This window comes from Phoca vitulina, unplaced genomic scaffold, assembly GCF_004348235.1.
Source record: "Phoca vitulina isolate PV1807 unplaced genomic scaffold, GSC_HSeal_1.0 scaffold38, whole genome shotgun sequence".
NCBI lineage: Eukaryota > Metazoa > Chordata > Mammalia > Carnivora > Phocidae > Phoca > Phoca vitulina.
Window position 1 is genome coordinate 18,211,905 of NW_022589741.1, and position 15,728 is coordinate 18,227,632.

The window sequence follows — 15,728 nt, forward strand, 5'->3', positions numbered from 1 at the left end:
TAGCAGGAGGGGAAGAATGAAGGGGGGAAATTGGAGGGGGAGACAAACCATGAGAGACCATGGACTCTGAAAAACAAACTCAGGGTTCTAGAGGGGAGGGGGTGGGAGGATGGGTTAGCCTGGTGATGGATATTGAAGAGGGCACCTTCTGCATGGAGCACTGGGTGTTATACGCAAACAATGAATCGTGGAACACTACATCAAAAACTAATGATGTAATGTATGGTGATTAACATAATAAAAAAAACCACATACTTTGTATGTCTTATGTAGTCTATACTGTATTCTTACAATAAAGTAAGCTAAACAGAAAACATAAATTTATAGTACTGTACTGTATTTATAAAAAAGAAATCCACATGTAAGTGGACCCACACAGTTCAAACCCATGTTGCTCAAGGCTCAACTGAACTTCACATTTTGCCCTATCTACCCTATGGCAACTGTTTTTCCATCCTTGGTGGGAAATAGCAATAAATTATTGTCCCCATGCCAACAGCCCTCATACCTCTGGGCTGGAAAGAGGGTGAGTTATTGCCAACACTGGTGAAATGACTTTCCTGACACCCCCAGCACCTCCCAGCCAACCTGGGCCAACCATGTCTTCAGTTTCCCCCTTAATTGCATCCTGCAGTTCTTCCCAAGTTCATTTACAAAGTTCTCCAGAATCATTCTGTCTGAGCCTTTCAGTGCACACGCAGATACACACAGCAACAGAAGCACAAGCAGAAGGATGAACACCAGAACTTGGGGGCCAGGACATGGTCCTTATTCCAGATTTTTCTTTTCTTCTACAGAAAATCAAAATTCAATTCAACCGCTTTTCATACAAGGGGGAGAAAAGGATTAAGCCTCTAATTCTATAAATCAATTGTGAAAGTCAACATTAAAGCACATGAGAGGCACAGCTCCTAGAGTTAAAGTCCCTCTGAAGTTAATTATGCCAAGTGTGCCAAATTTTTGAAGCAAGTAGTGATGCCCAAATGAGTGAATAAATGTGGTGGGCAGAGGGCAAGAACTGAGAGCATATTATACATCAAGCAAGCACCACTTAGAGAGTCCTGTCACCTTGGAAAAAGAAGGAGTGAGGATGGAAGCAGGTTAAGGAAAACCAGCCTGGTGACTAATACCCAAGCGTCATCCACAGGCCCCAAGACCGAGCCTGGGGGCTGGGTGTAAAAAGCATTCCCAGTCTTAGGGAGTTGGGCCAGAAGAATCAAGGCAGAAAAAAACAAAATATACACCATTTGGATATGGCTTCAGAACAGGGCTCTAAATAGGGGTGCTAGGGGAATGGTATGTGGATGGGACATGAGTCTGGAGTGTTAGAAGGGCAATGAATCATACTTTATTGTGGGGCTCAAGGCAGAAGCCTGCACTATAGCCTAGGTCAAAGCGGGGTGGGGAGTAGAGTGTGTACCGGGGAGAATACTATTCCAGGGATGCTACCTGAGCACTCAGTGCTCTGAGTTCCAGGTCTAGCTGGTGGTTGGAGGCCTACCTGACTCTGAGTACAGTACATAGGTCCTACAGTTATGGCTAAAAGCATGGTGCATGCTGCAGACAGGGGTGAGGAAGCTTGGACTCTGGCCTACCCCCATCAGAACTAGTTCAACCATGGAAGCCTTTCATAGGTTCCGCTTCAAGGCAAGGACTGCCAAAGGCAAGAACTGACCTGGAGAAACTGGATCCCAGCATCTACCTGCTCTTCACTTATACAAATGTCAAACATTACAATATGGTCTCACCATGGAAATGATTCCCTGAGCCATACAAGGTGGCCTTTTGTCACTGTGCAGGGCTCCTGGGAGACCAGGTGATGTAAGTGGTAATGGAACTGGATGAGAGGTGGGGATGGAAAAAAGAGTTTGCTCCAGAACAATGAGGGCCATCCCTAAAAGTGGTGATTCATGTCTCCCTCTATCCCCCAGGGTGTTGTGAGACTCAGAAGGTTGTTTCCTAGGAGAAGTATGCTTGCTGAGGGAATGTGATTTCGATGAGCGTGGGTTTCCTTCAAATGGAAGGGGATGGCACTGAGAATGCCATTCTTCTTCTCTGGACAGTAAACCTAAGGGCACAGAAGGGCAGCCTTGAGGGGGCACGCTGTCAAAGGCCATCCAAAATTCCTCTGGGTTTTTTTTTTTTCAAAGATTTTATTTATTTATTTGACAGAGAGAGACAAAGCGAGAGAAGGAACACAAGCAGGGCAAGTGGGAGAAGCAGGCTTCCTGCCGAGCAGGGAGCCTGATGTGGGACTCGATCCCAGGACCCTGGGATCATGACCTAAGCAGAAGGCAGACGCTTAACCATCTGAGCCACCCAGGCACCCCCAAAATTCCTCTGGGTCTACAGGCAGTGATCTCAGACTCAGATTCAAATCTAGCGCCTAAGAGCTGCTGATGGTGTAAGTGCAGGCAAGTCATCTCTAGCCTTTCAGAGCCTCGGTTTTGTCAACCACAAACAGGATTTGCAAAAGGGTTGCTAGGAGGGCTATGTTCAAAGCATACAAGTAGGACACTTCACGCAGAGCCTGACACATGGGAACCTCTCCGTAAATCTTTGTAGTAGCAGTAGCAGCAGTAATGTATTCTGATCAAGAGGCCATGTGAATTCACTTTGAGGACTCACAACCACCTCCATCCACCATCCACTAAACGCCAACAATGAAAGACAAAATAAGACAGGAAATATGATATAGTTGTACTCGAAAACAAGATACACTTCTCATAGACTGGCAACTCTAAGTAACAAAGGAAGATGGGAGCAGGCAGAAGTGGCTGAGATTGAAGACACGCAGTGTCATCAAGATGGGAGAGCCCTGCACTGATCATCGATCAACCTCTCATGCACCTTTGTACACTGTGCATAATTATCATTTGCACCAATAGCCTGCTCACCCCAACCACACACTGAGAGCTCCTCAAGCGCAGAAACTGGGTTCTCTTCGCCTCTATGTTCCCTGAGCTTTTCCTGTTTCCAGGTATATGGTCTGTGTTCAAAATAAGAAAGAAAAGGAAAAGACTGATGAAGATTTCATAATGTCACAAGTCCAGCAGACCGAATACCTGCGTTGAAAATCTACCCTTACAACTCCCCAAACTCATTTTACAAGGCCAGCATTACCCTGATACCAAAGCCAGATAAGTACTCTATAGGAAAGAGATAAGGACTTGATAAGAAAAGAGAACTACAGATCAACGTTCCTAATAAATATAGATGTAAAAATTCTCAACAAAATATTAGCAAACCAAATTCAACAGCACATTAAAAGAATCATACGCTGTGATCAAATGGGATTTATCCCTTGGATGCCAGGATGGTTCAACATACAAAAATCAATATATGATATACTGCATTTGTAGAACAAAAACTAAAAATCATATGAATATGCTCAACTTATGAAGAAAAATCATTTGACAGAATACCCCATCCATTAATAATAAAAATGCTCAACAAATTGGTAGAGAAGGAATATACCACAACATAATAAAGGCCATGTATGACAAGCCCACAGCTAACATCAAACTCATGGTGAAAAACTGAAAGCTTTTCCTCTAAGATCAGGAACAAGGCCCACTTTTACCACTCATGTTCAACAAAGTACTGAGAGGCCTATCCAGAGCAGTCAGGCAAGAAAAAGAAATTAAAGGCACCCAAATTGGAAAGAAAGAAGTAAATGTCTTTGTTTGTAGATCATATGATTTTATATAGAAAATCCTAAGGACTCCACCGTCAGATTGTGAGAACTACACATTCAAGTCTCTCAAACTACTGAGTTTGTTTGTGGAACCACAAACTCAGCAAAGTTGCAGGATACAAAAATCAACATACAGAAATAATTTGTGTTTCTATGCACTAACAACACATCTGAAGGAGAAATAAAGCAATCCCATTTACAATAGCATGGAAAACAAAATACTTAGGAATAAAATCAATGAAAGAGGTGAAAGATCTGTACACTGAAATATACAAGACTGCTGAAAAAACTGAAGAAGACACAAACAAATGGAAAGATATCCCATGTTCATGGATCAGAAGAATAATATTAAAATGTCCATACTACCCAAAGCCATCTATAGATTAAGTGCAATCCCTATCAAAATCCCTATGGTATTTTCCACAGAAAGAAAAAACAATCCTAAAATTTGTATGGTACTACCAAAGATCTTAAATAGCCAAAGTAAACCCGACAAAGAACAACAAAGCTGGAAGCATCATACTTCCTGATTTCAAACTGTACTACAAATCTATGCTAATCAAAACAGTATGGTACTGGCATAAAAATAGACACAGACCAATGGAACAGAATTGACAGCCTAGAAATAAATCCTGAAATACGTGTTCAACTAACATTTGACAAGGGAGCTGATAATACTCAGTGAGGTACGATAGTCTCTTCAATAATGGTGTTGGGAAAATTGGATAACAGCATGCAGATATACCAGTCACAAAAATTAACTCAAGATGAATTAAAGACTTGGGGCGCCTGGGTAGCTCAGTTGTTAGGCGTCTGCCTTCGGATCAGGTCCTGGGATGGAGCCCCGCATCAGGCTCCCCGCTCAGCGGGAAGCCTGCTTCATCCTCTCCCACTCCCCCTGCTTGTGTTCCCTCTCTCGCTGTCTCTCTCTCTCTCTGTCAAATAAATAAATAAAAATTTTAAAAAAAAAGAATTAAAAAAAATGAATTAAAGACTTAAACATAAGAACTGAAAGCATATAAAGTGAGACTCCATCAAACTAAAGTTTTTGCAAAGCAAAAGAAACAATCCAAAAAATGAAAAAGCAACCTACAAAATAGGACAGCATATTTGCAAATCATATTATCTGATAGGCGGTTAATATCTAAAACATATGAAGAACTCCTACAACTCGATAGTTAAAAAAAAAAAAAAATCTGATTTAAAAACGGGCAGAAGAATTTAACAGATATTTTTCCAAAGACGACATACAAATGGCTAACAAGTCCAAGAAAAGATGTCAATGTCACTAGTCATCAGGGAAATGCAATTTAAACCCACAATGAGATACCACCTCACACCTGTTAGAATGGCTGTCATCAAAAAGAGAAGAGCTATCCAGCGTTGGTGAGAATGTAAATTGGTGCAGCCACTATGGAAAACAATAGAGAGATTCCTTTAAAAATTAAAAATAGAACTACCATATGACCCAGCAATCCCACTTGTGGGTATATATTCAAAGGAAATGAATACAGGAGCTCGAAGAGGTATCTGCACATGATATCACTCATGTGTGGAATCTAAAAAGCCAAACTCAGAGAGACAGCAGAAGGGTGATTTCCAGGGACTGGGGGATGGGGAAAATGGGGAGATGTTGGCCAAAGGACACAAACTTCAAGTTCTGGGGCTCTAATGCACAGGGTGGTGATTAGTTGATAATACGGTATTGTATACTTGAAAGTTGCCAAGAGAGTCGATCTTAAATGTTCTCACCACAAAAAGGAAACAGTGATCATGTGACATGATGGAGGTGTTAGCTTAACACTATGGTGGAAATCATCTTGTAAGAACAGGTGTACCTGATCAGCACTTTCACACCTTGAAATTAACAACGTTAAGTGGCAATTCTATCCCAATAAAACTGGAAAAAAATTTAAAAATAAACAAAACCTATTCTTACAGCTTATGGTGTATAAGGCTAGAGAAGAGGGGCTTGGGAGCTCTACAGAGATAAAGAGATCTAAGCTCTGCTTTGCTTCCTGTTAGCTGTGTGACCCAGTACTGCTGGTCAGAAAATTAGTCAAACTGCTTATGAGCTAACCCGCAAGTGGTACCTGTACTGAATGTTTCACTTTTCCCGCGGTCACTCTGACACCTTGCATGCACAGCTTTTATTTCTGCACATTCTGTACATTTCGACCCCGCTCCCATAGAGTGGAACTACTCTTCTCTATACCTCCATCCTTTATAGGGAAATGGGTAACCAGCAATATGGAAACTCTAGAAAGGTCTTGACATAGAAGTTTAGAATCCTATCTATTGCTTTGTCTTGGGATCAAAATGTTTTCATTGCCTTTGTTCATCTTTTCTCTTACAGACCTCACATTCCAGTCAGCAAATTAGTGGTTTCAGAATCCTATGACACTTACATTAGTAGAAGTTTCCAAGTGACAAAAGAAATAATAAGTGAGTGTAAAGGTAAAGGTAGGTGATATCATCTTGGACTCTATATTTAAATATGTGGTCATTCCTCCATCATGGTCTATAAGCTATTCAAGATGTTTCAACTTGCTTTAGCAGACTTGCTTAGTAAGAGAGGGAAGTAATTCCCAACTTTCTTATAGATACTTTCATGTTAAGTTTGTAATATTCTCTCGAGTACCTAAAACGGTAGATATGCCATGGGGATATAATCCAGACTTAGTTACTACATGAAATCATTTAGAATTCTACATAACAGCTATTTATCTTGCACTCTGTGAAGGAAGTTCCCTGTTACAATTTCCAGAAGTTTTTTAGCATAACACTATTTTTGCCTCTGATTTGATCCAGGAGCGAGGACACCCACACAAAGCACACCTTCACCAACCCACTGTCACTGCTACCATTAACCAAGAGCAGTGTTCTGGAAGACTCAAGTCTGTTACTCAATTTGATAAACACTGAACTCAAATATTTAATGAAACATAAGACTATTCACTATCAATTTTTAGAGAAAAAAGGGATTACAAAAGTATATGCACATTTCTACTGCCTTTTAAGTTATCTTCATAAAGCAAAAACTAGAATTATACACACCCAAATGTTAACAGTGGAGAGCCCTGGTCAGCAGTATTGTAGTTCATTGCCACCTCTCAGTTAACATTGAGAAACCACTCATTTCATTTACTACTCCTGTGCTCCCCACTGTAAAGATACTCATCAGCATAGGCTATCAACCAAAAAATATCAAGTGCTCCCAGTTCTACAGTAGCAACATTGAAAACTATATTAGAAGAAGTAGCAGAGAGCGCTGTAGACATAGAATAGTTTTGTGTCTTGATTGTGGTGTTTACAAAGAGTCACACAGGTGATAGAGAAACCTGGCGGAATGTAAGTAAACTGTGGATTACACCAGCACCCATTTCCTGATTTTGCTAGGGTACCATAGCGAGGCAAGATATTCCCACTGGAGGAGGCTGGATGCCTGGTATGTGGGACGTCCCTGGTGTGCATATGTGTATATATACTATCTGCTAAACTATATACACACACAATGTGTATCTATATGTTTGTGTATATACATATTACATAATATGTCATACATATATGATATATAATTTTACACATTTTATATATTTACATATTGTATATATATATAATTATAACCTCCTATGCATCTATAATTATTTTAAGATTAAAAGGGTTTTTTTAATGATATTAGGCTGCCTTAACAATACAAAGCATTTCAAAATATTGTTTGGCCAAACTGTCTCATTCTTGAGAATGTCTGTCCCTCCCTGGAATATTTGACCTCCAGTATTTACAAAGTTTATATAGGTCTTTATAGAAATGGTCTTCCCAGGGGTGCCTGGGTGGCTCAGTCTGTTAAGAGTCCCACGTTGGGCTCCACACTCAGTGGGGAATCTGAAGACTCTCTCCCTCTGCCCCTCTCCACTCTCTCTCTCTCTCTCTCTCAAATAAATAAATAAATCTGAAAAAAGAAAGAAAGAAAGAAAAGAAATGGTCTTCCCAGTCCTTGCTTTTCTTCCCTCAGGAAATAACATCCTGATTGTGGCTCATGCATCTTCCCTGGAAGCGTGTACCTGCCAACTTCAGGGTCTGTCCCCTCAGAACTCCAAGGACTTTGTACAAATGGTCCGAAAGGTAATTCATACCTATATCTCAGAGGCCTGTGGTGCCAAACAGTTTTACAACGTTCCCTGACTGGCTGATGGCTAAGTTGTTTGAAGCCCGTGTCCCCGGTGAGCTGGGAAGATGCATGTATTGATTCACTCAACCAAGATGTACCGAGCGGTGCTCTGTGTAAGGTGCTTTATTAGGCCTTGTGTAAGAGAAAAAAGATGTGTTTGAGCGAGTTTTAGTTTCTGAGAGCGCAAATTTAGGAAGTAGCTAAGAATTCTAAGCAAATTGTCTGGACTTCCCTGAGGGGCCATGGATTGGATGACGAGGGGTGAGTGGACCCAAACGGAGCATCTGACAGCTCAGCTAGAAGAGAGGGCCTGGGTGGTAGGCCAAAGGAAGCAGTGATTTAAGACGATCGGGCTGCAAGGCAAACCAGGAACAAGGCCATGAGACAAAACCCATGAGAATGACCCACACATCTGGATTCTTCCTTCTCATGCCCGTGAAAGAGGCTTTCCCATCAGCTGCCCTCCCACACACTTCCCTCCAGGCTGACTTACATGCTTCCTGTATCTGCCCCCAGAGAACCTGATTCAAACTCAATTGCAATGCTTTTCTCTTTTTTTTTTAAGTTTACTTATGCATCTGTGTCTGCCCATTACTCTGTAAGCTGCTTGAGGGCAGAGATTTTTGTCTTGCTTATAACTGGAGCTATGGTCCCACGCACAAAAATACGTTTAGAGATGAGATGCCATGGCTCCTGACATTAGGAAGGGTACAGCTTCAGCTTTGAATATTACAGATACCCATGCCAAGAAGGAAAAAAAAAATAAGAAAAGACAAAACTGGGTGAAATATTTTTAAAAATAGTGTAATCTCTCCCATGGTCCAAATATAATTTCTGAAATGTCTGAGCTGCAACTTTAGCTTGATTCACAATTAGGAATTAACTCTGAGCACCTTAGCTTTCTGTGTGATTGTCCTCTTTCCTCCCACACTATTACGCAGCAATCTAGAAACAATTACTTAATTACACCAGGGGAGCTCACCATTTAATGAATCTTTCTGATGAATCCCCTTGCAATGTAAATACCCTTCCCTCTAGTTTGTCACTTTTATCCATTTCATTTTTCTTTATTGATTTTTGGAAGAGATGCAGGGTCTACAAAGCCCCTATCAATTCCTGTGACTATTCCTGATTCCCAAGGGCCACCTGAAGATCTTTATGTGTAGGTCAAAGCAAAAGCATTAAACCTCTGTTTTCTATTTCCCCTTCCTTTACTACTCTGACTTCAGATCCCATACTTGGGGTTTTGTTCCTGCGAAGAACTAGGAGAAACTGGAATATGGCAGCTGACAGACCCACCTATCCTTCCTCTCACCCATGGACCAACTGGGGGCTTCAACTGGAGAGAGACCTTGCTACAAGAATAAACCATACCAGTGAACGAGAAGAAAAGGCTCTAGAAAGCCTTTGGGAGAAGTGTCTTTCTGTGTGTTTAGAAACGGTGGCAAAGTCCGCACCACCTTCTAAGCGGACAGCTCAGAACAATTTAGCAGATTTCCTTTCATGCTTGAAAGCTCTGATGACGAGACTGTGGGAATGAGAAAAAGACTTGATTCCGGGATTAAAATTCATTCTCTCTGGATGCTTACCTAGCTAATAAGGCTTTCGAGAATTGTCTTCCTAAATCAAGGCACCTGCTACAGCAGAGGATGTGTTCTTCCTTCCTTCTGTACCCGGCTAAGGAGTCGGAATGCTCCTAAAGGGAGCGGTCAGCCTGCTCTGAGGAGGAATGCAAGGGGAGGGAGTATGTCCAGAATCCAGCTGGAGAGACACACCGAGCTGCCAGCTTGGGGATGGGATTTTCTTTTTAACTCCCATGTTCCAGTTAGGCAAAGCCAAGCTGAGGAATTCTTTTAAGGTTATTAGAAAACGTGCCCCTGCAGAGAGTTGTTCTTATTACACATCAGATTCTACCCTCAATATGACCCACACACCCGTGCTGCTGGCTCAAGACACCCGCTTGACGACCCCCATCTACCCTGGTACCTACCGCCACATTTTCTCTACAACAGCTCGCTACAGCTTTCTGCTACGGCCCCTCCCCCTCGCTTCTGTCTGTGCAATGGGGAGAGCAAGCACTTTTGGATACTCAGGAGGGAGACAAATGTATTCAATTGTGGGAAGCAAAGAATTTGCAAAATATAAAGTGACCTGGAATTATCCGTGTTACAGCACTTCCAAATCACCATGATTTGCTTGTCTTTGCCCCTAGAGTCTAGACTGTGGTAACTGGTTAAGGATGTTGACAATTTGAAGGCATGTGTGTTCAATCCATTATTTGAGTCCACAAGAAGCTCATTCCTGTGCAATACGGATGTCTTTACAAACCATACCAAGGGTCAGGTCATTGTACACTTATAGTACCTGTCACTCATGGCAGATCATCCACCAACGCATCAATTATACCAGGGATGTATAAAGAAGTCAGGGAACTAATTTAAAGGATGACAGTCACGATTGCTGTTTGTGCTGTCATTTTTTTTATTTGTTTGTTTTTCTATAACTTAAAATATGTAGGTAGGGCTACTTAAGAAAAGGTGGGGGAGAGCCACGTCCTGTGGTTTCTCATCACACCTGCTTCCTGAATTCAGAGGGAGTTTATTTAAAAGAAAAATAAATGACAATCAAACTAAACATCAGTTATCGACGTGTATTTAATTTTGTGACTAGCTGACTGTCGGCAGCAGACAATGGTCTGGTGCAGTGTAGTTCACTATGTAGACTATGTAGACTATGTGTGCAACTGAGATCCCAGACATGTAAAGAAACAGTGTAAAACAAATCAATATACGTTGTAGCACTGAATAATACATATAAAACCCGGTATATCAAAATAGATAGATCTATGCTCCTATTTGAAACTGGAATTTGAGGATTCCAAAAAGAAGAGGAAGTGAAAGGATGCTGGCTATGTATGTTAATCAGCAGGAGGATTACAGTTGGGGGGCTTTTTTAGGCCACTTAGATATGTCATGAATTTTAGATCTTAAGAAACGAACTTGATTTCTTCTAGCATTGCACAAACATTGATCCAGCTACTGGGTATAAAAACACTCTGTGCTGATACCATTGAGTAATAGAAATGTTTTAACCTTAAAAATGGGGGAAATATTCCCATTAAAAGAGTCTAAGAGAAAAATCACATTACTGCTGATGCAATGTCACTGCTGTTCATTCTTCTATCTGTAATGAAATGAATCTACTGTTTAATCGGATCTGTAATGTTTATTAGATTCTCCACAAATTTTCATGGGCTTCCAATGTTCGGAATAATGCGTGAACACCTTACATCTGACTTCCTTGAAAACTACAGCGGTGTGTTCTGGGCAGTGTCTGTACCTGAACAGAACAGAGTTCAGGATAGGTTATCCTCTCCCTCCCTCTCAGCTATCTTGGTCCTATGATGACCGAGAGGCCAGTTTACCTGGGCAACAATCCATTGTCCTTAGCACAATATGGACAGAGCCTTAGGCTGTCATCTGTGTGAGCAGGAGGCAGAGATCGGAAATCATTTCCTGAATAATTTAGGTGAAAAACCCTGAATTAAGGAGTTTATTCCTCTGCTTTCATTATCCAGATTGTTTATCAAAATGGCCTGAATGACCTGAATTCACATTAAATTCTCTTTTCACATATTCTTATTTAAAAAACTAAGACTCCAACAGAGAAATTCTTTGAAAATCATGTTGAATCTCTGTGTAATAAAAGGAGTGTTCACGTGTATTACATGATTTTGTTTTCATCCAAAAATTCTAGGTTGACATCACAACCTGAACCTCAGCTTGGTTCTTTTTGATCTGAGGCTGATGCTTATTAAGAACAAATGTTGGGGGCAGGGAAGAGCGGGCAGGAAGGAAGGAAGGAAGGAAGGACGGACATCAAGATAAGAAGAACCAAATGTTTCTTGCAGAGGGAAATTTTTTTTTTTTTTAATGTAAAAAGTTGTCTGAAACGGAGATGAAATTAACTAAAGGACTTGGTCTGGGATTGAAACTCTGAAACAGTTTGCTGCTGGTACAAGTGGGCCGCATCAATCCGCTAATGCCCCAGTATTATTCATAGGTAGGACTTTGGTTTCGGTGATTTTAACATGCCACGTCTATTCCTTGTGGACTGGAATAATTGGCACATTTTAATGCACAAGCTGGGGGTCTCACTTTCCCAGGCTCTCTTCTCCATCACTGCATCGGTAGCTAGGAGCTTATTGCTTTACCCCAGTGTGGAGTTAGAATACAGTGTTTTCCATTACATTTAGATTCATAGAATCTGAATGGCTGATTAAATGGCCATCTGATGGCTGAAAGAGGGGGGTATTTTTCACCCTGTACTGAATGGCTTGGAGGAGTTTCTACTGTTTATTTGAATTATACTTTAACCAAAGAATTATTTTAAAATAACCTTATATTTAAAAGATGATTTTGCAGAAAATAAAAAATTAAAAAAAAAAAAAAAACAATAATATCTCCTGGAGTGATCTCAGTTTGGTAAATCATTGTGGATAATTTTCTTGCATTTTAGGCTGATGTGGTCATTTTCCCGTCAGTGGTATTTGGATGCATATACATTGTCCTCCAACTGCACTTAGCATTACCATAAATGTATCTTTTCCACTCAACTAGCTGTGTTCGTATTAAAGGAAGTCTTCTATTTCCATTACCTAGTGTCACTGGAAACTAACTGAAGAGCTGCAGTAAGAGAAGTTCCTATCTCATTGTCTTTGTAGAAAAGCGTCCCTCTGTAGCAAAAAGGGAGGCATTCCTCCGTAACCTAGGCACTCTGCAACTCCAGTGTTTAATTTGAAAGCAGTGATGAATTGCTCTTTTGAATCTACTCTGAGTAATGCGTGTGTTCGAATACAGATGAACCTCCCTTAATTTTCACAGGCAGAGTCACAACTATACTGTCTGCATGAACTCAGATAATGAGGCGTGGGGTTATTTGCATTTAAATTGTAGTCCTGCACATATATGAGAACTAAGAGGCACGAGTCTAGTCGGGCTGCCTTGCAGGGGGAACGAGACTGGCCTTGGAGGGTAGGGAAAAGAGCATTTTAACATCTACTTAGGTTAATAGTCACTTTACAAAGGTGATGGGGGGATATTTTGTTCAGTGATGGCAGATGCTTTTCATGTTTAAACATAGGATTCAAATTGGATTTGCTTCTCTTTAACACTTCAACATAATGAATTTTTCCTAGGAAAGTAACTAGCTATAATGAAAATTCGAGGGAAGGAAAAAAAAAATGCCGCTAAAGACAGAGGAAATAACTTGATCTTTAAATACGTATAATATTATGTTCGGCGTATGTAAGTTTAAAATTATAGTGAGGAGTAGTCAAACTTAATATACAATCAGCTCTTACAAATGTCTTACACAGTACCACTTAGCTGCCATTGCCCACACAAAAATCAGGATTTTGCAGCTGTTTAACTATTCTTGGACTCTGTACGGGGTACATGTGTATAACGGGAAACGTGTGCTGGTTCTCTGATGGGAACGGCATCCTGAAGCATTTTGGTTATGCATAGACCATTCTCAACCTGATGTCTTTAGAGGTATATCGGTTTCTTTCTCACTTATAAGGCTATTGTATCTTTTTTATTATTATTCTATGTGATTCAGGTGTATTTATTTGAAGAAAAAGGTATGTCATTATAAGAAGGAAAACCACATGGAACTGTATCACCAAATCCTTTGTAAACTACCTGTGGCATCTGCACTTTCCTGGCTGTGTGCTCTTCCTCTGGATGCAGCTCCCACACCGTTGTAATTAGATCATTCCATTCCATGAGCATCTCCGTTTAAGTGGTTCACAGACGATTTAATAAAGAGAAACTGTGTCCTCAGTCGGTCCAGAGCAATCTCATGTTAAGTTCTGAGTGGTCTCTATTCCTATCATGTTTTTAGATGTTACTGTGGTCATTATTATTTCATAAATGTCCATTAAGAGTGCGATTCTTTGAAGCTCAGAGAGCCAGAGGGGCATTTGCTGCTGACGGAAATGGAAGGATGCTCCGGCAGCACTGTGGGTCTCTGGTCCCCTCTGGTGAGGCTTCTCTCTGAGTCACCCAGGTTGGAGAGGTGACACTCGCCCAGGAGTGAGAAAACATGCTCCAAAATGCTCTCATTGCCCATGTGCGAGCCTTCATCCCTCAACTGTGCTCACCTTGAGGAGGTAGGTGCACCAGGGGCCATCCATAGATCAAGAATTTGGGTAAGAGAGAGGGGAAATCCAGCGCAAGCTAGGTTCCACACTACCAAAAGCCATAATAGACCGCCCCCCACCTTTTTTTGAGAGAGAGAGTGAGCAGGACAGGAGGAGGGGCAGAGGGAGAGACTCGAGCAGACTCTCTGCTGACTGCAGAGCCCGACACAGGGCTCGATCTCACGACCCTAAGATCATGACCTGAGCTGAAATCAAGAGTCGGAGGCTCAACCCACTGAGCCACACAGACACCCCAACCCCATTTTTGAAGTAAGGATATGTTAAGCTAATAGAAGTTAGAATAAGCCATGTATGCAAATTTATACTCAGGACACAAATGCAGGTTTTCATGGACAGAGCCAGCCATGAGCCAGGCACGGTTTACTGCCTGAGGAAACGTAACAGCTAATGCTCACATCTGACAAAAGACCAAGCTACGTTTAGCCTTGTGGCTGGTTCTCGGTTGTTCTCTGCTTGACAGATTCCCAAACTCATTTTGCCCACTTGTGATGTATGTAAAAGCTGCCTGCACATCCAGAGAAAATGAATCCACATGCTTTGGATTTGTTTAAGCTGAAATCAGCAAAATGTCTTTTTTTTTTTTTTAAATAAGTTGAGGACCAAAAAACAGTCTTCCTACTGAAGAAAAAGAATGCTTCATTTTGCCAGAAATAAATACATAAAACCCAGATGACTTGCTCCTGACCATGAAAACCTGCAGGTTTAGATAGCTACTGGGTGCCACTGTGTTGGTGGGGCAATCCAGAAGCTCTGCATTATCACTGGAGAAGAACCTCATGCTGTACCAGGGAAGCAGCTCTAATTCTGGCATCAGACAGAGCTGGGTTCTTATCCTGGCTTAGCTGCTTACTAGATCCCTTAAATTGTTTTCACCCGTAAAATGGGCACATGAATTTTTACAGCATGGTTGTAGGATATGGGATAATGACTATAAAATGCCTAATAGGGGCACCTGGTTGGCTCAGTTGGTTAAACGTCTGACTCTTGGTTTCAGTTCAGGTCATGATCTCAGGGTCCTGGGATCGAGTCCAGTGTCAGGCTCTGTGCTCAGCATGGGAGTCTCCTTGTCCCTCACCCTCTGTGCCTCCCCCTACTTGTGAGCACTCTGTCTCTAAAGTGAATAAATAAAATCTTTAAAAAAAAAAGATTTTCTTTTTCTCCCTCTCTCTGCGTACCCACCCCCCACTCTCTCTCATTCCCTCTCTTAAAAAAATAAAATGCCTAATAGGACATTTAGTAAGATGTAGACTAGTAAGATACTATCTGCTAGTAAATAAACAATTGCTTTTGCTAAGGCCAAAGGAAAATCACACGTAGCCATTTTCTTATCTATGGAAAATATCAGGGACAAGGAACAAAGTAGCCTCATTCATACTGGTATTACTTTACTACTGTCCCCAGAAGTTATCTTCTGCAATAAGAGAATGTGTTGGTTGAATTCTGGGGTTTGCCTAAGAAGCTGCCTTAATGATTTACCACCTTCCTCTTAAAAGCACATTTTCGTTTGATTCTCATAATTTTACCAGGCAAGGAGAGCAGGTATTGTGAACTTGCTGTATGAAAGAAACAAAGACACGGAGGGCGTGGATTCATTCATCATTCTACAATACTGACTGAACACGATGTTCCTGGCA

At 41.2% G+C, this 15,728-nt stretch overlaps 1 protein-coding gene across 2 annotated transcripts in view; it reads left to right on the forward strand.

Moving 5' to 3' along the window:
• Positions 1-13,800, forward strand: part of UBASH3B (ubiquitin associated and SH3 domain containing B) — a 139,502-nt gene extending 125,702 nt beyond the window's left edge. For both annotated transcript variants that reach the window (XM_032427686.1, XM_032427687.1), the window contains exons 12-14: positions 6,054-6,160; positions 7,713-7,822; positions 9,098-13,800. In XM_032427686.1, coding sequence (XP_032283577.1) covers positions 6,054-6,160; positions 7,713-7,822; positions 9,098-9,235 — 355 coding nt within the window. In that variant the 3' untranslated portion in view covers positions 9,236-13,800. The remainder of the gene's footprint in view (positions 1-6,053; positions 6,161-7,712; positions 7,823-9,097) is intronic.
• The last annotated feature ends 1,928 nt before the right edge of the window (positions 13,801-15,728 follow it).